Source organism: Podarcis erhardii (genome assembly GCF_964252035.2).
Source record: "Podarcis erhardii genome assembly, chromosome: 8".
Lineage (NCBI taxonomy): Eukaryota > Metazoa > Chordata > Lepidosauria > Squamata > Lacertidae > Podarcis > Podarcis erhardii.
Window position 1 is genome coordinate 16,528,463 of NC_138499.1, and position 24,194 is coordinate 16,552,656.

At 43.7% G+C, this 24,194-nt stretch overlaps 1 protein-coding gene across 3 annotated transcripts in view; it reads left to right on the forward strand.

Moving 5' to 3' along the window:
- The window catches only part of SAMD12 (sterile alpha motif domain containing 12), a 210,556-nt gene that overhangs the window by 37,943 nt on the left and 148,419 nt on the right, over positions 1 to 24,194 (forward strand). For 2 of the 3 annotated variants that reach the window (XM_081874857.1, XM_081874858.1), the window contains exon 3: positions 18,749 to 18,878. In XM_081874857.1, the coding sequence (XP_081730983.1) occupies positions 18,749 to 18,878 (130 nt within the window). The remainder of the gene's footprint in view (positions 1 to 18,748; positions 18,879 to 24,194) is intronic. The other variant, XM_081874859.1, reaches the window with a different exon arrangement.

A 24,194-nucleotide genomic window follows, 5' to 3' on the forward strand; every position in this document is an offset into this window, starting at 1 on the left:
CCCCCACCCCCCGGTAAGTATTTCAGGAACAAATGCCTGATTAAAAGAAACATTTGGAACCTGTGAAGATGTTCTATCGAGTATATTCAGGATTGTCTATCGTGGATGTTGATTGCTAAATGATTAGAAAGCAATGAAAACTCAAGTCTACTGTCCCTCAGAAGACTGTAGATACCTTTGACTGCCAACATGTAAACTTGGAAGCATTACAAGAGCTCTGCTGAATTACTTCAGGTGCCCAACTAGACTAGGATCCTGTTGCCCCCAGCTGCCAATCAGATACTTATCAGAAGGTCACAGGCACGGCATAAGGTCTGGAGTCCTCTCCTGTTGTTGTACCCAGCAACTGGAATGCAGTGGGATGTGTCCTCTCAACCTGGAACTTCAGACCTGCTGATGAATCTACCTTTCATGAATTTGTCTAATCCCCTTTAAAGCTGTTGACGTTCCCTAGCATTATGGGGGTTAGGTTTCTAAGAGAAAGGCTATATTTTTTACTTGCTTGATAAATAAGTTATTCATTATTTGGTTTGTTCTTTGTCTGTACTTGTTTCATTTCATACTAACAAAATTGTGTGTGTAGTGAATTTTCCATGAAAAAGAACCCCTTGTTTGAAGCAGTAATCCTTGATTCTCCAGTTTTTGCAGTTGGCTAGCAAAATTGCATGTGTTTTGCTAGCCAAATCTCAGTAAAGGACTGTGTGTGAGTGTGTGAGAGAAGCAGTAATGAGATTAATTTTGGTCTTAATTGGTGAGCCTCTGTAAGACTTAAACATCTGTGTGTGCAGTGCTCTTTTAACAAATGCATCTTCAAAGCCCTTTTTGTGATATTTGGCTATTAATCTACGCCCCATTTTCTGCAGTGTCTAAGTTATTTCAGACATTTCTTAGAGCATGTGCATTTTTGAAGCGTGTGGAGAAAGCAGCCGCCAAACTGAGCTCCAAGTGGAATAGCAGGTTGTTGTCGTTCTGTCTGCAGCGCTTGCATCTTGGCCATTGATTTGCAGAATTGAATCTGAAGTAATCCAATTAAGCGAGGAAAGAATTACATGACAAGCTTTGCCATCTAGATTTGCTTATCTCAAAAGAGAGTCTGAGGACTCCCGGTGATCAACGAAAGCAAGTGCAAAAGTGGTTGATTAATTTCCTTTTTGCTCTTATTGTCAATATACTGATGTAGAAAATCAAATTTTGTGTCCTTCAGAATCCAGCATGCCCATTCTCTCTCCAGTTTCCTTTTAACAGTACAGCAGCAACAACAGCACCTCTGATTCAAGAAAGCAACCGTAGCAATTTTCTCCAAAAGGGGCTTTGTGCATATTCTGTGCAAGCAGTGAAAAAGCGAATAGCCTAGCACTGGATACTGAATCCAGTATCCTTTAAAAAACCAGCTTCTGTATAGAAGTCATGACCCAGGCCTTGATCTTCAAGCCAAACTATATATATATTTTTTTAAAAATAATTTTTATTAAAGTTTTCCAAATTAAAACAAATTAAATCCAATTTATAAACTTTTTCCAATAACTAGGACTTCCCCTCCCCACCCCCTCCTGTATTCCAAATCTTCCAAATAAACAATTAGGTTCAACAAATTCTTATCCCCAAATTGCAATCATCCTCCATTACCCAGTTTAGCGTAATTCCCATCCCCCTAAGATCGATCTATTCCCTTCCACGAGTTTCCCCCTTTAATACAGATAAAAAACAACAACATAGAATTAAATAATAATTTTACAACCTTTGGATTCCAACTTTCCCTCCCCTTTTTCCCTGTTACGTTCCTCCTAGCCCTCCATCTCTAATATCTTCCTGGAGTTCCCACATTACATTAAACCCACATCCCTCTGATTCTTTGCCAGTCTTATTAATTGCGAATGTCCAATCATTTAATTACGAATGTCCAATCCTAAAAAAAGTCTATCGAGAAGAGGGTCCATTTCTTCTATCCAGATTTTTATATCCAGGAGTAGAAACTCCAATTTTAATTCCATAAGCTTGTCAAATCTGGATATCCCAAATATCCCCTTTCCCATTTCTGTCCAGTTCTTGTTGTTTCCTTATTCTTGTCGGCCATTCTCCTCCTTTTTGTTTCTCTGTTCTCCCACAGAAATGTTCTTTCTCCAAAAGTTTCTAATATCCCTGCAGAGGCTTGTTGTTCAGGAACAAAACATTACATCATGATCCTTTCATTTTCCAACAGATAGTTCCATTGTTTCCTATAGTGTGTAGACCTCTGTAGACAAAATAATGTTCCATTTCTGCAGTTTCCCAGGAGATTAAAAGTTCTATTCAACTGCACAAGTTTCCTGTCAAAAACACATGCAATATCCCTCAGCTCCTCTAGATGGATTCCCATAACAAAGTTCCCTTCCAAAGCCTATCCACCAGTCCAAATAGCTTGTTTATCCTTATTTGAACAATTTGAAACAATTTATACTCAACTTATATCAAATGTAACCGGCAAAGTCCATAACCAAGTCTCTGTTACATTCTTCCGTTTTGACAGCTCCTTGACGGCTGTCAAAACCTGTCAAAACCTCCGTTACTCTTCTCCAGGCATTTTCACGAATCGCTCCAGGGATTCCGGGGGGGGGGTGTTGCTTTTTAATACAAATTCCACTTTTCTCCTCCGGCTCAATCTTATAAATTTCCCTCGCGAAGTTGCTAATTCGGTGAAATAAGGTTACTCTCGATCTTAGTTATCCATTCCTTTGTTTTGGCTCTTCTACAATTTAGGGGGGGGCTGACTTCCTTTTTTCCACCTCCCCCGTTCGCTCCAAATTTTAAAAATTTGTCCCCTTTTTTTAGTCCATATTCCAATTACTCACGGGTTCTTCTTTTAGATCCAAATTTTCAATAGAAGAAGTCAGCGCTCTCCGCCGGATGGCATGCGGCTGCGCTCGGCAGGGATAGCAGAGAACTCAAGCACCACGCTTCTCCCCGGCACCCGATCCGGAGCCTTTAAAAAGGCTCCTTCACGAGTCGGGAGGGCGCTAACGGTGCCAGCCGAGTCTCCATGTCCACGGCCTCCTCTGGCCGTGGTTTTTAAGGGTCCCCGCATCGCCGGTGCGGTAGGACCCAGCCCCTGCCGAGCAGACTCCCTCCGGAACTCGGAGGGAGTCCGCCATTCGGCGATGGCGCCAACCCGGAAGTCCCGATCTTCAAGCCAAACTATAGTATGGACAAAGCCAAACTATAGTATGGACAAACTATAGCATGGACAAAGAGGAGCCAGAGAGTTGAACTAAGAGGAGCCAGAGAGTCTTGCAGAGGCTCAGCAATGGACTTGATCCTTGAAACAGAGTTTGAACTTGACAGTCAGGACAGGGGTATCCAACCTGATGCTTTCCAGTTGGTGCTGCAACGAAGCCCATCATCCCTGGTCCTTGGCCACGTTGGCTGGGACTGATGGGAGTTGTAGTCCGACAACACCTGAAGGATCCCACATTGACTATCCCTGAGCTAGGGCTAAGGTAAGAGTTTAAATCTGGGGTCAGCAAACTTTTTCAGCAGGGGCCGGTCCACTGTCCCTCCGACCTTGTGGGGGCCCGGACTATATTTTGGGGGGAAAATAATGAATGAATTCCTGTGCCCCACAAATAACCCAGAGATGAATTTTAAATAAAAGCACACATTCTACTCATGTAAAAACACCAGGCAGGCCCCACAAGTAACCCAGAGATGCATTTTAAATAAAAGGGCACATTCTACTCATGTAAAAACAGAACGGACCTCCAGAACGAATTAAGTTCTTAACCTGAGGTACCACTATACTCAATCTCCCACTATTCTCCTGGACTAAATGGCCCTAAGTCAGGGTTCAGCAAACTTTTTCAGCAGGGGACCGGTCCACTGTCCCTCAGGCCTTGTGGGGGGCCGGACTGTATTTTGAAAAATAAATAAATAAATGAATTCCTGTGCCCCACAAATAACCCAGAGATGCATTTTAAATAAAAGGACACATTCGACTCATGTAAAAACACTCTGGTTCCCTGACCATCCGCGGGCCGGATTGAGAAGGTGATTGGGCCGGATCCGGCCCCCAGGCCTTAGTTTGCCTACCCATGGTTTAAATCAACTAACAGGGCGATGGGGGATCGAATCCAGATTGTGAGAGCAAGAAACCCTTCCCTCTCTTGTCATGGTCCCAACAGAATTCATTCTCTCTCTCTCTCTCTCTCTCTCTCTCTCGCACACACACACACACACACACACACACACATAATGGCTGCAGCTAGCTTTGGAAGGGAAGTTCTGATCCAGATCTCCAGCTGCTGCAGTTGCCATGTAAAGCTGTCCCTGTGGGGTTGCTGGGGAAACCCAGCCAGATGGGTGCAGTATAAATAATAAAAATATTATTATTATTAACATGTAGTTTGGACCTTAGAGCTACAGGCCAAACTAGACATTTACTTAGATTTGTAAACTTGCAGCGACATGCCTTGTTTGTCCTCAAATAATTGCAGGTATGGGGGAGTCTGATTCTTACTGGGGAACTTATGTCTTCACCACCCTGATTGCTCTCACACCCCCCCCCCTCCCATGTACAACTAGAAATCTTAGAAAAAGCTCCTAGCATGCCAGGGGTGGTGGGTACAGCCTGGTCTCTCTCTGTGTGTGATATCTCTATTTCTATCATGGGGGGGTGAATAAATAAGCCTCCCCTCCCCACGTGCTGCATTCCCAATAAAAATTGGGCTTTTCCACATCTGTAATGATTTAAGGGAAACGAGATAGCTTCATGCTATATGTTGACCCAGATATGACAAACTTGCGACTCTGCAGCTGTTGTTGGACTCCAACTTCCATCATCCTTAATCATTGGTCAGGAAACATCTGGAGAGCCCCAGGTTTGCAAGCCCGTTATTGAGTGAACATCTAGGTGGCCCTGAAACATTGATGGAATGAGTACTTTGCTGCTAAATGAACTGTCCATGGTCCTGATTACCATATGTCCAGCAGTGCTTGCGCTACAGCAGCGGTTCTCAATCTGTGGGTCCCCAGATGGTTGTTGGACTACAACTCCCATCATCCCTGAGCTCTGGCCTTGCTAGCTAGGGGTGATGGGAGTTGTAGTCCAACAACATCCGGGGACCCACAGGTTGAGAAAGGCTGCTCTACAGGTTCTGGAATGTACATTTTGCCTGAAGATGTCCTGTATCTTACACTGCGCTCATCCTCTAGGATCTTGGTCACAGACTGGAGCATATTTTGAGAGAGCGTGTTTGATAGTTTGTTACCTGTTGATCCCACTCTTCAGGGAGCTCACAGCAGCATGTAGGGTTTGTGCTTCCACTCTCTCTCTGCTCTCATTCAATCCCCACAACAGCTATGTGAGGAAGGCTAGGCAGAGAGATGGTAGCTGGCCCAGTGCCACCTAGTGAACTTCATGGTAGAGTTGGGATTTGAATCTGGGTTCCTGCCAAGTCTGACACTCTAGCCAATGCTGGCACTCTCACTGTGGAAAAATAGACTGTATTGACATACGGGGCACTCTTGTGTGTGCTGGGAAAGACTGCTTTCCAGTCACCCCAGCTGAGAGGGACAATGGCTTTGATGTTGTGCAAAATGTGTGATGGCATCTCCTTCCTCTGCAAGAAGATGAAAGCAGAGGAGGGCAGTGGCTCAGCAGAGAGGCATACTTGTGTTCCTTGCAAAAACTGCATTTTGAAGTTTGAGGTTTCTTAGAGGCAGAAGCCAGAGTGTGCCATCAAATTGCATATCAATGTTATTTGCTCTCTTCTGCTGTGACATTTTTTTTTTATCTTTCACAGTGTCAGGACTGATAGAGGGCATTGGGGAGTTTAAAAAAACAAATAACTTTACACATTTTGTGTAAAAACAAGTCTATAGAAAATATAGTCAGTGGAATGTGTGGGGTTGCTTAGAATTTAATGCGTGCCTCTGTTTCCATGGTAAATAGGTGTGTGGTTGTGTGCGTGAGTGAGAGATAGTCATTGTGTGTGTCTCTGTGTTAACGATGTGTGGTTTTGTTTGTGGTTCTGGTCTCATCTGCTACTGAAATGCTGTTCCAACCACCTTCCACTGATGTCATGAAGTCCTCAGCCCAAATTTTTTCCCCACCCCAATTTATTGTTGTAAAGAACATTTTAAAACAGTGCCTGGTGGAATCTCTAAATCCAGATGAGAACTTTAGGCTTTTTGATGGTCCCGGGTGAGGCTTCAGTGCCATGACTAGTTCATTGCCTCTGGCAGAATATATTATGCAAAATAAGCAAACACGCACATTTGCATAATTTACACACGTAAAAGAATTCAGCTCGGTTTGATTTACCCTGGTGAATTCCGCCCCCCCCCCCCCCCGGTTTCTTTTTCTTTTCAAAGCACAGAGTTATTTATAACAGCTTTCCTGCACTTCCCATTCATTCTCACATTCATTTGGGAGAAATCATAGCTACTGCCGTTGGACTGTTGTTTTGCCATAGAGGAAATAAGGGACCCTTATTCCGAGTCCATCCTACACTTCTGGGATCTGAGACTTGTCACCTCTTGGAAAACGTAGGGTTTTGATAGGTTCCCAGAAGATGGGAGATTGCCTTAAACCTTATGAATTTCCATCATAGTATGCTGTGGTCATGTTAAGAGGTGGTATTTGGGTTGGTATGCATGGTCCTGAGAGCATTCGAATCCTCTCATATGCAAACTTCATCTTGGCTTAGTTCAAAGTGCCGATTGTTAGCTTTAAGGCAATAACAGGAAACCTGTTGCCCTTCAAATGTTAATGGGCTGCACATTTCTTCATTCATGACCATTGTCGATACAGGGACTGATGCAATCCAACGATATCTGGAGGCTTGATCCTGCAAATAGATAAAGAGAGAGAGAGAGAGAGAGAGAGAGAGAGAGAGAGAGATTTGAGAAAGTCTTTGGCCTGGCAGAAGTCTTTGGCCTGGTTCTCTGAGGTTTCTGGTAATAATAATAATAATAATAATAATAATAATAATAATAATAATAAATTTTTAAAAATATTATTTATACCCTGCCTATCTGGCTGGGTTTCCCCAGCCACTCTGGGCGGCTCCCAACAGAATATTAAAAGCACAATAGAACATCAGACATTAAAAACTCCCCTAAATAGGGCTGCCTTCACATGTCTTCTAAAAGTTAGATAGTTGCTTCTTTTTCCTCTGCTCCTCGTGTTATGTTCTTGTGTTTTAGGTTGATTGCTTTTAAACTGTTGTCCTGTCATGCATTTTCTGTCACCGTGGAAAAGTGATATACAGGTTTTTAAAAAATAAATAAATGAATAAACAACACAAAGCATAAATAAATATATATCAATAATATATATTGCAAATTGATTTTTTAAAAAATACTTTCCTTGACACTTAACTTCCAAGTCACTTGGATTGCATCAGGAACTCTGGCAAAAGTGTGTACCTCGTATCCTGATGCCTCCCAGTATTTACTGAATCCCCAGACTTTTGCCCCTTTCCCGTAGGATTTTATAAATTGTCAAGGCAAAGCTGGTCTAGCAATCATTAGAAGCATTTAATTAAACTCTAAGGTAAAAGACTCCTAGCACCTGGTCTGCAGCAACAGATTGCATCTTAAGATTGGTAAGAATGAATCCAGGTGTGTGGTACCATGCACACAGATCTATGTAATCACCTGAGCTTTATGTCCCTTCCCTGTTTGATACCAACAGCGCTGCTTTTCTTTCTGTGAATAGGTGCCATATGTTTCCTGAATTTGTACCTAAGAGGAGAAGGTTATATGCCAAGCATGTACTTTGATGCTGAAAGTATAGGGAGCTTTTCTCTCTCTCTCTCTCTCTTTGTTGTCAATAATAATAATAATAATAATAATAATAATAATAATTTATTATTTTTTCAAATGGTTTTTATTAATTTTCCATTTTCAACACAACACAAAATAACAAACAAATAACAAACATATATAAAAAACAAACAAACATACACTCAAAATTTCTTACAGTTAAAAATCCAAATTCATTCCATTTTAGGTGACTTCCTTCCTGACTGATTTTCATTAAATGTCATTTTAGCAATATTCCAATATCAATAATAATTTATTATTTGTACCCCGCCCATCTGGCTGGGTTTTCCCAGCCACTCTGGGTGGGTTCCAACAAAGATTAAAAATGCATCAAAATGTCACACATTAAAAACTTCCCTTCAGATGTCTTCTAAATGTCAGGTAGTTGTTTATCTCTTTGACATCTGATGGGAGGGCATTCCACAGGGCGGCCGCCACTACCGAGAAGGCCCTCTGCCTGGTTCCCTGTAGCTTTGCTTCTCGCAGTGAGGGAACCGCCAGAAGGCCCTCGGAGCTGGACCTCAGCGTCTGGGCAGAACGATGGGGGTGGAGACGTTCCTTCAAGTCTTAAATAACTTCCAGCATTCTGGGACTGAGATGTTGTGCTCAGCAAAACACATTTACGACAACCAACTGTTGACTACATTCCCTGCAAGTCCCTGCTGAGCCATGTGGTGATATCGCGCCAGTCATAACCTACCTTGCAAAATTGTTGTGAGGACAACATTGGGAATCTCATTCGTTTCACTTTTTATTTGTACACCACCTTTCTGTATTACTATGCAGAAGGCGGTTTGCAGCAACAAAATATACAGCAAAGAACACACACCTTGTAATAATCTGATCCGAAACGGAAAGCCATAATAAAACATAACTTTGAAATGGAACCGCCTATATCAAATAACGTCCAGCAATCTAGCAGAATGTAATAGCGCTCATTAAAATTAACTTTTGAAACATCATCAAATAATAATGAAACAGAAATTCACTCTTAACAATTACAATAAATAATTGCTAAACTATGATCTGTAAAAATAAACTGCAAGTCACAATGCATTCGATGAAGGGCAAGATGCAAGTGCGAAGGGATGCCTTTTGCTTGCTTGTTTGTTTATCGCGAGGGGTTTCTAGGCCCTTACCTGCAAGCTGGAAAAAGCCAGGCTGCGCTTTACTTTCTCTCTCTAAGGCTGCCTGAACTCCCTTTTTAGAATGGGCTGCCTGGCGCTCTTGTCGATTTGCAATCTGTGCACACGCCCCGGCTCCAGATTTGCCTTGTTGGTTACTCGGATTTGTCTGTTGACAAACCTCTTTGAGAAAACAGACTTGCAGAATGTAAAACACACCAGTGTTTGCCGTCCCCGCATTCTGCTTCGAGAAATCTTTGCCATTCTGAAGTACAGACATCTTGGGTAAAGAGGGAAAATGACAGTAAATAAAGATGTGGAAGTGCCGGTGAATACATTGACCTTGGAAATGCAAGCTTTGTAGGCAGCACTTGTAAAGCAGCCGAGATACCTTGTAAAGTCACTGTTTAAACTTTCCCTGGTTATTAAGGGCTTCTGCGGGACTTGAGTGCTAATGTCGCCATCCCTGAAGTATGCAGTCAAATAATGCACCGCCTATCATTTTGATTTTTTATTATTATTATTATTTTCGAGCCCGTGATAGAACTACTCTTTGCTTTGCACAATGGAACAAACAGAGCATGAAATTAAATGTCACATATTAAATCTGCTGGTTTAATTCCCACCCAACCACCCCTTTTCTTGTTTTGCCTTCGGAGTGGTCAGTTTTATCGTTAGCAGAGTCCACAGGAAGTCCTTGCTGCTGCAGTTCTGAAAACAAACTGAATACCAAAAGAAATTGATTTGGGAAGTTGTTTCGATTCCGTCTTTAAAAATAATAATATTAATTCTGAAGCGAAAGGACTGGTGCTTACAGTGGCTTTTCATAAATAGTAAATCTGCATTCAATGTGGTGTGTCGCTTTGTAGGCTAGCCCCCAAATAAACGTGGTATTTTGTGACTTCTGTCCTGCAACCTTGCCCCTGCAAAAAGCAGGGTGTGTGGAGTCTCATAGATGGGACGGCATTTATCCTTTGTGGGAGGGAGCTTTTCAGAATCAGAAATACTTTTATGCAGTTCCTTTGCAAGTAAATTCCCCCTTCCTTATCCTTTCTTTTATAAGAAGTTTGTCATACACTTTCAGTGATTGTCTACATAGTTTTAGAAGCCTTCAGGTACTATAAAATATCTGTTAAAGGAGTGGGGGACATGTTTCAGCCTGAGGACAACATTTACTTCTGGGAAGAGCCATGTGACAATGGAGGGCAGTGCCAAAGGCCAAAGTGGGTGGAGCAAATAATGCAAATTTTTACTTTTGTACAGGAGACTAGTTTCTGCATCCTCCATTCAAGCGGCATTATCAGAAATCAGTGGCACATGCTATTGTACTGATTCATTTTTTACTGTGCATTTTGATGAGTTGTATCTTACAAAGACAATGGTTATTTATTGAAATAAACTGGGGGTTAAACCAGTTTTCTTTCCCTGTTGGATATTTCTTTCCACCCACCCCTCTGCCTGCCATGTTCTGGGTGCCCCTGGATTTCAATGCAAGCACACCATTCCAAGTTCTATTGGGTCCCTCCCAAACCCACCCTTTATGCTCAAGCTTCCTGTTGCCTGTTGTTCATTAGATCCTTGCTTAGGAACAAAGGGAGCTGAATGATAGCAGGTCAAGACAGCTGAGCTAACTAGCAAAGTGTAGTGTCCACACCTGGAAATTTTTCCAGTGCTTCATTTTTCCGTGCAAGTTTTTCCCTTTCTGAAGTTTCGTTTGTAACAAGGAAAGGCTTCCAACTACAGGTACAGTGGTACCTCAGGTTAAGTACTTAATTCGTTCCGGAGGTCCGTTCTTAACCTGAAACTGTTCTTAACCTGAAGCACCACTTTAGCTAATGGGGCCTCCCGCTGCTGCCATGCCGCCGGAGCACGATTTCTGTTCTCATCCTGAAGCAAAGTTCTTAACCTCTGCAGCTCCAAGGGTCTTCGGGAAGTTCCCTCACTGTGAGAAGTGAGGTTACAGGGAACCAGGCAGAGGGCCTTCTCGGTGGTGGCGCCCACCCTGTGGGACACCCTTTCATCCGATGTCAAGGAAATAAACAACTATCTGACTTTTAGGAGACATCTGAAGGCAACCCTGTTTTGGGAAGTTTTTAATGTTTGGATTTGATATCCCGCTTTATCACTACCTTTAAGGAGTCTCAAAGTGGCTAACATTCTCCTTTCCCTTCCTCCCCCACAACAAACACTCTGTGAGGTGAGTGGGGCTGAGAGACTTCAAAGAAGTGTGACTGGCCCAAGGTCACCCAGCAGCTGCATGTGGAGGAGCGGGGAAGCGAACCCGGTCCACCAGATTACGAGTCTACCGCTCTTAACCACTACACCACACTGCTGATATTGATATGCTTTATATTTTATCACTTTATTATTAATAATATTCTTTTGGGAGCCACCCAGAGTGGCTGGGGTAATAATAATAATATAATTAATAATAATAATAATAAGACAACATTTACTTTTTGAGAACCTATATGTTTTCCCAAGCTTTCCTGGACTCCGACATCATCATCATCATCACCATCATTATTATTTGCTTTGTTCACTGATCAGTTTTATTCGTGAGCTGCCGTTTTATTTTATTCGTGAGCTGCAGTTTTATTCGTGAGCTGCAGTTGCACTTCGTTTGGCTTTTGCAACATTTTATTTAGTGTTGTTCGCATTCATAGTGATTTTATTTAAACCACTTAGAGATTTTTGCTCTAAGTGCTTATTGATAAAACTTCTGTTTATCAATAAACAAGTATCGCCATGACTGACACCTTTCCTAGTGCAGAGTTGAAACAGCGACAACCAAGGGGTCTCCAGAGGCAGCTGCTGGTTGGGTATCTTCTTGGATCTGTTGATACCTTGGCTCTCTATTTACTGCATGGCCTGTTTGGCTGTACAGGAGCTGGTGCTCCTTTTAAGTTGGGGGACGGGGGGGGGGGAATGGGGATTAAGCACCTGCTGCCAATCCCTTGTCTTCATCTAACGTAAAATGCACTTTAGGCCTGGGATCTTAAACAGGCCATTTTCTCTGTTTCCTGCCTACTTAAAAAACAGACATGCAGGTGCTTTTAAAATGGCAGCTATTTTTAACTTAAGCAGACAAGATTCCCCTAAGAGGGAGTGAATCGATGTTTCTTTTTAAAAAAGAGAGGAAGAAGAAGAAGAGGACACAAGTCCTTGAGGAGGAGGAGCGCTGAGCAGCATAAACCTTTCCCTAGACAGGGGTTTAAAGAGTCCTTCAGTCCCATAAGTGGCTGCTTAGACATAGTCTTGACACTTTGGCAGTAATTTAGCACTAGAAACATATTTACGCTTAAGATACGGCGTTTCAGCCCTCTCTTCTTGTAAGAGGTTGCTAATGGGTTGTGTTTTAAAACATTAATAGCCCCTGAGCTTGATTCTCTTGCATTTGATGTCTTAATATGGCAGGGTGGGGAGGTCAGTTTACGTATGCTACTGGACTCCTGGACTTACGGCAATGGTGATTTCCCTCTTAGGGTGGTGGTTATATTGGAACACCGGTCAACCACAAGCTCTGTGAGATGAGAACACCCCTTTGTGCTGCCAGCCCACACAAACTAACAGCAGTGCCAACTCCAGGAGTTTGAGAGGCCTTGGGCACATTTGCAAAATGGAAAAACTGTCATGGACACCACAGATGTGCACCACAACTAGAGATGAGAAGGCCTGGGGGGGGGGATTGGGGGCAGGGAGAGAGGTTTTTTTCTGGTTTTTCCACCCAAAGCCATTTTTTTCATTTAAAAAAAAGGGGGGAACCCTGTTTTTTCCCCATTTTTGCTGATTTTTTTCTAGGCCTTCCCTTCTCTAACCACAACTAAGCACATGCCACAGCTTGTTGTTTTGATGGATATTGTTTTAATACTGTACATAGTGCATGCAGGGATGCAGGTGGCACTGTAGTCTAAACCATTGAGCTTCTTGGGCTTGCCGATCAGAAGGTCGGAAGTTCGAATCCCTGCGACGGAGTGAGCTCCCGTTGCTCTATCCCAGCTCCTGCCAACCTAGCAGTTCGAAAGCACACCAGTGCAAGTAGATAAATAGGTACCGCTGTGGCAGGAAGGTAAATGGTGTTTCTGTGCGCGCTGGCCACATGACCTGGAAAACTGACTGCAGACAAATGCCGGCTCCCTCAGCCTGAAAAGCGAGATGAGTGCCGCACCCCATAGTCGCTTTTGACTGGACTTAACTGTCCAGGGGTACTTTACCTTTTACCTTTTAGTGCATAACGTGTAGAGATTATTAGAAATTTTTTTGCACTTAACAAGTGTTTTTCAAAGAAACAAATGCATAAATAATGTTGGCTACAATTGAGCTTTTAATCTGAGCCTAATTTCAGCAAGGCAAGGGGACCCAGGTTGAGTCCTGTGCAGGTACAGGGGCATGTTCTTTATGCTAGCAAATGCTCTGTGAAAAGTAGGGGTGGCCCTCAGAAGAAGTGTGGCAAATAGTCAAGAATGTCGGGGAGTTGCAGTCCCACACCATAAGACTAGAACCCAGATCCACCTGAGTCGTGGGATAGGCAGGACAGAGAAAATGGCGTATTTTTTCACACAAACACATTGTTAAATAAGATTGCTTCCACAAGAAAGCAGATTAGACAAAGTCATGGAGAATAAGGCTCTCACAGTGGCTGCTGGTTGTTGTTGTTGTTGTTTAGTCGTTTAGTCGTGCCCAACTCTTCGTGACCCCATGGACCAGAGCACGCCAGGCACTCCTGTCTTCCACTGTCTCCCACAGTTTGGTCAAACTCATGCTGGTAGCTTCAAGAACACTATCCCACCATCTTGTCCTCTGTCGTCCCCTTCTCCTTGTGCCCTCCATCTTTCCCAACATCAGGGTCTTTTCCAGTGAGTCTTCTCTTCTCATGAGGTGGACAAAGTATTGGAGCCTCAGCTTCAGGATCTGTCCTTCCAGTGAGCACTCAGGGCTGATTTCCTTCAGAATGGATAGGTTTATTCTTCTTGCAGTCCATGGGACTCACAAGAGTCTCCTCCAGCACCATAATTCAATTCTGGTTACAATGGCTGCAGGTTACAATGGTTATAAATTAGTTCCCATTGGAAAATTGCTGTTGAAATCCTGTCCTGTTTGTGGGTTTCCCATAGCCCAGTGTAGGAACGCAGTACTGTACTGTATGTCCAACAGAAATTCCCTTATGCTCTCATCTTGACTGCTGTGGGAAGCAGGATACAGCACTGGCGCTGTTGGTCTGTTCCAGCAGGCATCTTCATGCCTTGCTGCTATTGTACATGCTGCAAAAAAATAATCAGATTGACACTGATTATAGAATTCCAAAATTTGGCTTTCTATCTGATTGAATTCCTCTGCTTTTCACAAACCTCAGGGATGTATTGTTACTGCCCACTTCCTACTGTTTGACGTGACAGTAAGCATATATTATTTGTCGCCGATCCACAGGAAGATGCGGTTCCGTTCTGCGAAGAGACAGTTTCTGAAATAGCGTGCTGAGCCCCCAGTTTGTGCCCTGCCCGTGTTCCTGTGCTCAGTTTAAAAATGAGAAGATTGTTCCTTTAGCTGCTGGATGCATCGCCCTGCTGTAGGTTTTTGGAGGTCCAGCAAATGGGAGGAGCCCATGCTGTCCTCAACGGTGATAATTACATTCTTGCAGCAGGAGCGCTCATTGGCATTTAATCTACAGAATACAATAATCTAGGCCTGCCAAGCAAGTGTGCTCATGAATACATTGTCAGTACTTTGCCAGGGCTCCCTTATTGTTTGTCTGGCCACTCTTCTGTTTTAAATCACTTTTCATTAAATAATAATAATAATAAAAAGGTTTAAAACAACTGCACTGGCTGCTGCTTAATTTTCCAAAGTGCTAAGGATTACCTGCAAAGCCATATATGACCCGGTGACCCAAGAATATAAGGATGGCACTTCTGGATCAGACCAGAGGCCCATCTAGTCGAATATCTTTCTCTCACAGTGCCCCCCGCCAATTGCCTACTATGGGAAGCTGGAAATCAAGACCTGAGTGGAACAGCATTCTCCTTCCTGCATTTTCCAGAGACTGTTTTTCAGAAGCATACTGCGTCCGACATGGGAAGCAGAATCAGGGTTAGTGCAGATGACTACTCCCATTTATGTGGGGGGTTCCATTCCAGGCTTCTGTGTGCATATGTGAAATTGTGTAAAATGGGGAGCACCCTGGAGAGTCCTCCTCAACCAAGCTCACGTGAGCTGGAGGGGCGGCAGAATCTGTGCAGCTGATGTGCGCAGGAAAGAAATTCCACTATGCTTCTTCGCGTGTGTCAGCCAGGCTGGTCAACAGAGCTATGCTGTCCTTCCAGCTCATGAGAGGCAGAGTGACAGCGGAGCTGGGTTGACTTGCAGAGCTTTGCTCCTTCCCCATGTGTAGGAATGATCACTGGCTGCGGAGCACACTCCCCGCCCGCAGGCGGCCTCAGCTGCCTGCACACGTGACCTTGGGGTACGGGGCACACTCCCCCTCACAGATAAGGCCACAGCTGTCTGAACATCTTGCCTTCTGTCTAACCTTTTGCAGTCTCAATAGTCTGCCATGTCCTGTCTGTGACCTTTGTCTCTGAGACCTTTGTCTCTTTTGTCATACATTGTGCAAGGGGAAAATGACGCGCTGGAAACAGGTGCCAAAATAGCTTTGTACCACCCCACGATCTCGGGTCTGGAAGGTGTGCAAAGGTCACAGCCCAAAATGTATCTGCCTGGGTTTGCATATTGTGTCAATAAAAGGAGCCTCCACAGAGCTGGCCAGCAGCTCACTTGCAGCTCACCTGTGCACAGCTGACCTGCATTATCAGCTCCTGCCTCATGCACATCAGCTGGGCCTGCTCCAACACCCCTCCAGCTCCTGCAGGGGTGGTGGGGCTCAGTTGACCAGGGGCTTCCATTCCTGGGTACCACTTCTGGATACCCGGCAACACACACGTGTGCGGTTGTGCGCAAATAGAATCGCATAAACAGGAGTTGCCTGTAGCCCTTTAGTTGTAGTGTTAGAAGTAGTAGGAGAAGATCTGGGGATGTGAAGAGCTGCCTTCTCCCACACAAACGAAACTGAGATAATCTTTTGAGGTCCTTCTGGGAGTCCTTGTCTTCCGAGGTTAGTCAGATGGCATCCAGAGAGACAGCCTTCTTGATTTTTTCGCCTCGTTTCTTGGAAACCTTTCCCCAAGGAAGCTTGCCAGATGCATAACCTCACGTCTCTTCAATGCCAGGCAAATATCTCCTTTCCCAGGCCTTCCAAAATATCTTGTGAATTGCTTTTGTGCTGCTGTTTTCAACATGTTTTAATTTGATCGGTTTTGATCGGTTTTGTCATTTTTGTTTAATGCTATTTGGTTAGCCACACTAGGAGATGAAATACTGAAGGATGGAATATATATTGAAAAACAAAGTAAGACATACAAAAGAGACTGATTGTAAGATGATGATTTGACAACACTCAGTTGAAGTTATAAAGTGTAAACACAAACCCGTATCTCCCAGACAATTTTCCTGCAAAACGAGAAAGGAAATGAGTGAAAATCAGTTGCAGCTAAAGTACTTTCCATAAATTGAGAAAATTATGTTAGCTTTTTTCGTAATTATGCTTTCTCTTCCTCTTGCCTGTACAGTGGTACCTCGGGTTAAGAACTTAATTCGTTCCGGAGGTCCATTCTTAACCTGAAACTGTTCTTAACCTGAGGTACCACTTTAGCTAATGGGGCCTCCTGCTGCCTCCGTGCGATTTCTGTTCTCATCCTGAAGCAAAGTTCTTAACCCGAGGTACTATTTCTGGGTTAGCGGAGTCTGTAATTTGAAGCGCCTGTAACCTGAAGGGTCTGTAACCCAAAGTACCACTGTATATCTTACGTGTATGCGAATTTCATTTTCTTGCTTTTGTAATGTACTCTGAGGAACAAAATAAAACAGTTGAGGGGGAGACAAGCCGTTTAGGAGTTCATCCAACCTGGTGCCCTCCAGAAGTTACACCAAAACTCCCATCAGCCCCAACCAGCATGGTCACTAGTCAGTGATGAAAGGAATTCTAGTCCAATAACATCTGGATGGTGTCAGGTTGGTGAATGCTGTCCTGGGTCTGAATTCTGCATTCTGCTTGGTTCCCTGTAGCTTCACTTCTTGCAGTGAGGGAACCACCGGAAGGCCCTCAGCGCTGGACCTCAGCATCCGGGCTGAATGATGGGGGTGGAGAAACTCCTTCAGGTATACTGGGCCGAGGCCGTTTAGGGTTTTAAAGGTCAACACCAACACTGCAGATCCGTTGTTATTTCTTGCCTCATTTGGAAAGTCAAAGCACCAATGGCTGCCCTAATATCAAGACATCTTTCTCAGACCTTTCTTGGTATCAGAGTGACAAGAGCTGTTCTACTGTGGAACAGTCTCCCTCAGGAGATGGTAGACTCTCCTTTCTTGGAGATTTTTAAGCTGTCATGGTTGAGATTCCTGCATTGCAGAGCGTTGGACTCAATGGTTGGGGTCCCTTCGATCTCTACAGTTCTATGATACTATGTATATATGATTCTATAATAATATAGGCTGCATTTTCACGATCCATTGGAGGACCAACAAGTGGGGTGAGGACATACATCACAATTTCTTTTCATCTTAAAGAGCATTAATTGAGATGGGATGGCATGTTCATTGATTATCCCGCTTGCTATAATAATAATTTATTATTTATACCCCGCCCATCTGGCTGGGCCTCCCCAGCCACTCTGGGCGGCTTCCAACGAAGTATTAAAATACAGTAGTCTGTTAAACAGTAAAAGCTTCCCTAAACAGGGCTGCCTTCAAATGTCTTCTAAAAGTCTGGTAGTTGTTCTTCTCTTTCACATCTGGTGGGAGGGTGTTCCACAGGGCGGGTGCCACTACCGAGAAGGCCCTCTGCCTGGTTCCCTGTAACTTGGCTTCTCGCAGTGAGGGAACCGCCAGAAGGCCCTCGGCACTAGACCTCAGTGTCCAGGCAGAACGATGGGGGTGGAGACTGGTATACTGGTATACTTCAGGTATACTGGACCGAGGACGTTTGTTACCTAAATGACCTCTGGTAATTTTTTCCCACCTGCCATTAAACTCTTGAGATGTCTCTGATACCTGTACTTGTAAGAGCTGATTTATTAATTGCCAGCTATATGGAAAAGTGCCAGGGCGAGATCCCTTCTTTTGTTGACTGCTCCGTGAAAAGAGGAATGTCTGCGACTGCACAGAGTCTGGAGCAACCTTAGCCAACCTGGTGCCCTCCAGATGTTCTGGAATGCTGGCTGGGGTGGATGGAAGTCTTAGTCCAAAATATCTTGAAACATCTTCCCACCTTGGATCAAATCTGTGCTTCCAGGTGTCATAAGAAAGCTGCAGAGATAGCGCAGGATAGTATGCACATCAGAAATGATCTCTTTCAGCTTGTGCCTTCTGGAAGAAGGTACAGGGTTATAAAGACTAGGACTAGCCGCCTGAGAAACAGTTTTTATCCAAATGCAATTTTGGTTTGAAACGCAGTGTAAGGTAGTCTCTGTGGGAGTATATTGTATTTAATTATGGGGTACCAGAGTTTTTAGGGGGCTAACCAGGCTGGGATAGCTGGGATAGCAGGCTTGTTGGTTTTGAATGTCTGGTGTAGATTTTTTCAATTTCGTTGTTCTGTATGGGACAATGACAATAAAGATTATCATATTGTATCATATCATCGTATCGTAAGGCACCAGGTTGACTGCTCTGGAGTGCTGGTGTCTTGGTACAAGGCGAGGCACAGAATAAATGTCCCAAGCGGGACAAGACGTCTGCTCTAAATGGCCTTTTTCCTTGTTCTGCCTTTCCAGTCTAATATTGTGAAACTGACCAAGCCGGTGGCGCTGTGGACCCAGCAAGATGTGTGCAAGTGGCTGAAGAAACACTGCCCTAATCAGTATCAAATCTACAGTGAGTCATTCAAACAGCATGACATAACTGGTAAAGTATGAAATATAAAGACCTATTTCACTTGAGTGTGTATTGCTTGTTTCGATTGCTCTTGTTTTGCGAGGGGGCGACCTCCGATAAAACTTGTGCTTCATTTTTTCGCCCGGTGCTGAGCGGTGGGGAGGCCAGGAGGGAATCGGCAGCGTTGCCAGCTATGTTATCCGAAGGAGCAATCCGCAGAAAATATACAGTGAGCGAGCCTTGCTGTGATAAAGGATTGTGGTTTTTAATCTATATCTTTTTTGACACATGCCCACCTTAGGGGCCTGGCTTAAGGCTGAAAGGGCATAAATGAAACAAACCGATTCTGCTCCAATAAGACTTCAGAATACAAGAAGCATAGCTTCATATGAGGAGCCCAGTGGAAGAACACTGCCTTTCTCTACAGATGCTACCAACCAAGCCTGACGTGTCTGGAGGTCAGGATATGAGCTTTGAGAGCTCATTGCTCTCTCTTCAAAGAAGAGGGAGACATGGAGAATCTAAATTCAGCTCAGATTAAAATTAGAGCCAGAGGGGGAAATTCTGTCTTGCTCCCCTCCCAGCCACCCATCCTCTCCAGCACCAGGCCTGAGGGCGTGCCAGAAGTGTGTTGCATGCTCCACACACAGGGCACACCAAGGGGGGCACAGCCCCCCCCATGCCAGCTGATCAGTTCAGCTTATCTCCCCCTCTCTGCTCATCAAACGATCCATCTAATAACCAGGGAGGACTCCATATGCACCCCCAACTGGGTGCTGGTTTTTTTTTTTTTTTAATAATAATATTTATTAAAGTTTCAAAAAAGTTACAAGAATAAAAAAAGAAAAGAAAAAGAAACAAAAAATACAAAATACAAAAAAAGTAAAAACAATTAAGAACAAATCAACCTTTCCATATCTTGACTTTCATTTACTTGTTTCCCTGACCTCCTCACACCTCCCTTTTTTGTATTCTAGTTCAATTAGTTATTTCAGCAAATCCTTTCCATTTTTGCTTTTATCTTAATAATTTATCTTAATATATTATAACTTTACATTCTCACCTGTTAATAATCCATCTTTAAATACTCCTTTATAACATTACTGCTAAAACCACATAACTTCATTCCAACATCCTTCTAACATTCCTTAATTTTACAATATTTCTGTAGATAGTCTTTAAATTTCTTCCAATCTTCTTCTACCGACTCTTCTCCCTGGTCTCGGATTCTGCCAGTCATTTCCCTGGGTGCTGATTTTTGACCACCCCAGAAACACAGCAAGTTTTCTTTGCTGTTTGCCACCATGGCACAAATTGGTGTGGGGTCAGTGGCAGAAAAAGAATTACTTGGGAATCCAGATCACGGTTCTGAACTGTAAATTAGCTGCTCTGAGTTTAAGCCACACTTGGATTATTTAGATCTGCCCGTGGCCCTGGTGTTGCTATCAGACCGTGCGTAGGCAACCTAAGGGCCGGGGGCCAGATCTGGCCCAGTCACCTTCTAAATCCGGCCCGTGGACGGTTCGGGAATCACCGTGTTTTTACATGAGTAGAATGTGCTCTTTTATTTAAAATGCATCTCTGGGTTATTTGTGGGGCCTGCCTGGTGTTTTTACATGAGTCGAATGTGTGCTTTTATTTAAAATTAATCTCTGGGTTATTTGTGGGGCATAGGAATTCATTCATTATTTTTTTTCAAAATATAATCTGGCCCACCACAAGGTCTGAGGGACGGTAGACCGGCCCCCTGCTGAAAAAGTTTGCTGACCCCGCTATCAGACTTTGCAGGTACTCAAGGGGGAAACCAATATAAAAGCAACACTGAAATGAAACTTGTGCTTAACCTCTTTTTGCTAATTTTATTTTTTTGCCCTCTTGAGTTATTTCAAGTTGTGCAAAAGTATTGCGCAGCGATATTGCAGGAAGTAAAAAGAATTTAATATTCTTGTCAAGTGAAAGCCTACCTGAAGGAGCCTCTCCACTATTCAGCCCAGATTCCTGCATTTGCAAGGGATTGGGTTTAATGACCCTCGTAGTCCCTTGCCAACCTACAACTTTATGTAGCTTCTGCCCCTTTTAAGATCTCTGGGGCAGGGTAGCATTCATCCTCCACCAGGCTCACTTCTCGGGGGGGGGGGGGTGTGGCTGGCAAGGTAGAGGCGATTGCTAGGCGAGTACATTCCTAAACGATGTGTCACAACGAAGCAGCTGAGGTACCATGAGATATAAAATGAGGATAGACTCCTGCTGTGTCCACCCGCAAGTGAGGTTACCCATTGCATTTTTGCATGGTTCTCCAGCTTTCACTGGGAAATCTTAACTGCTTCTGCTCGTTGAATAGGACTGGGTCATTTGGGGGGGGGGAGTGAAAGTGGCCTTCCTATTTATTTTTTATTTTTTTATTAACAATTTAAACCCATAACAAAATATCAAAACATTATTTTCATTATTTCCCCCTTTCCCCCCCACCTCCCCAACAAACCCTCCCCACCAAGACTTCCCTCAGCTCCTCTTTCTGATTTCTCAACACATACTGTTCTCTGCATACTGTAAAATTGTATAAATTCTTATATTATCTATCTATCATATTAACCATCAGTAGATTTGTGTATGTTTATTCAAAACCTGCCAAGGAGTCCAGTTCATTTTGTTGTCTTTTTAGATACAGTGGTACCTCAGGTTAAGTACTTAATTCGTTCCAGAGGTCTGTTCTTAACCTGAAACTGTTCTTAACCTGAAGCATGACTTTAGCTAATGGGGCCTCCTGCTGCTGCCGTGCTGCTGGAGCAAGATTTTTGTTCTCATCCTGAAGCAAAGTTCTTAACCCGAGGGACTATTTCTGGGTTAGCAGAGTCTGTAACCTGAAGCGTATGTAACCTGAAGCGTATGTAACCCAAGGTACCACTGTAATTTGTAAAAAGTTCCCACTCTTCTTTGAAGTCACAGTTGTCCTTATCTCACAGTTTGTATGTCAGTTTAGCCAGTTCTGCATAGTTCATCAATTTCTCTTGCATCAGGGCTGGATCATTTAATCATGCAGAATTGTAGCGCTTTAGGGTATTCTGTCTTCTGCATCTCTGGATGCTGCCTGCTCCCAAACAGGACACACCCAGAACAGTAGGAGAAAATGCAGTTTAGTGGTAGAGCCCTGCTTGAATGCAAAAGGCCCAAGGCTTAGTCCCCTCATTTCCAGTTAACAGGGCCAAGTAGCCAAAGAATGAATTACCTCTGCCTGAGACTCTGCCAGTCAGAGTAGACAACACTGCATTAGATGAACAAATTGCCTGACCTAGAATACAGCACTTTTCTCTGTTCTTAACAACTCAAGCAGATGCATGTCAGCTGCTCTCTGGGCAGGTAATTCTAACTCTTTCACCATCTACCTGAGAGCAGGAGCCCTGTTATTTAGGCACGTCTTCTCCAAAATTTGTGGGATTTTTTTTTTTTAAAAAAACCCCCCAAATCTCCAAAGCGAATAATTTTGTAAACTCATGGGGAAGCTGGTGTTAAATCGGCTATATGCCCACTCTATTGTTACAAATCAGGAGCAAAACCTAACTGGATAATCTGTCAAAACAAAAAAATTCCTTCCAGTAGCACCTTAAAGACCAACTAAGTCAGTTCTTGGTATGAGCTTTCGTGTGCATGCACACTTCTTCAGATACACTGAAACAGAAGTTTCCAGACCTTTCTGGAAACTTCTGTTTCAGTGTATCTGAAGAAGTGTGCATGCACACGAAAGCTCATACCAAGAACTGACTTAGTTGGTCTTTAAGGTGCTACTGGAAGGAATTTTTTTGTTTTGACTATGGCAGACCAACACGGCTACCTATCTGTAACTGGATAATCTGTGTAGGATTAACATGTCCTTTTGAAAAATATGCCAGACAGCGCTTATCCCACCCCCGCCCCACCCCAATCCGCAGTTTCCATGTCATGAGTTCTTACGGTTCATCTGTTGTAGAGGGAGGTAGCAATACCAGCTTACAAATTTTTAGACTGATAATTTTAAAGCCATGCAACAGTCTTAATTTGCAAAAGCAAAAACCCTTGTGTGATATTTTTAAAAGCATTTTTAACGAGTGAATTAAAAACCAGCGCAACAGGTAAAATAATAATAATAATGAATTGCTAACAGTAGCAAGATAGCAGCAAATGTCACTTAGCCATTTAAAAATGCCTCAATAAATAAGCTGGACACAGGTGGCGCTGTGGGTTAAACCACAGAGCCTAGGACTTGCCGATCAGAAGGTCAGCGGTTCGAATCCCCGTGACGGGGTGAGTTTCCGTTGCTCAGTCCCTGCTCCTGCCAACCTAGCAGTTTGAAAGCATGTCCAAGTGCAAGTAGATAAATAGGTACCGCTCCGGAGGGAAGGTAAACAGCGTTTCCGTGTGCTCCTCTGGTTCACCAGAAGCAGCTTAGTCATGCTGGCCACATGACCCAGAAGCTGTACACCGGCTCCCTTGGCCAATAAAGCGAGATGAGCGCCGCAACCCCAGAGTCGGCCATGACTGGACCTAATGGTCTGGGGTCCCTTTAACTTTACCAATAAATAAGCAGGCCTTTGTCTGGTGCCTAAAAGTAATTAAATTCGTCACCTGGCACTGCTTTCTGGGGGACACAGCACTGCTGAAAAGCCTTTTCCACATTCTCCAGGTATCTCCACCATCAGAGATCAGAGATCCGGCTGCTCCACAGCTGGGGCCAGCAAAGCTTCTGAATACCAGTTCCTGGAAACCACAGGAGGGTGGAGTACTCTTGTGTTTGGATCCTTCTTGCCCCGCGGGCATCTGGTCAGCCACTGTGAGAAAATGATGCTGGACTAGATGGGCCATTGGGCTGATTCAGTCTGGATGATGCGGAGCTATACCAAAATTTCGTAGCTGGTGGTGGAGCCTGCTCGCCGTTAAATTTCGGCATAACCCCTATCTACCACGCTCCGTCCTACTTAACATCGCTTATGGCCGCGTCTCACCGATATGCCTTCATTAGAGCTAGGTTCAATGTCTTTCCAACAAACATGCTGAGACACAGATTCACTAAGGGCCAAGTCCCTTCAATGTGTGCTTGTGAAATGAAAACATCGGAATCTCTACATCATGTTATGTTTATCTGCCCTTTGTACAGTTCAGCCCGTGCTAGTATACTAAACTCTATAATCCAGCCTATGGCTGACAAACCAGTAGACCTACAGCTTGCCTGGGTTCTTCAAGATGTGGATCCTTATATTACCCTACAGGTTGCTAAATTCCTAACAGCCGTCCTCTCGTACAAGAGACGGAACGGAATGTTAGCTGATTATTGATAGCTATAAGAATTTTTTTTTTTTAAATTTTAATCTTAAT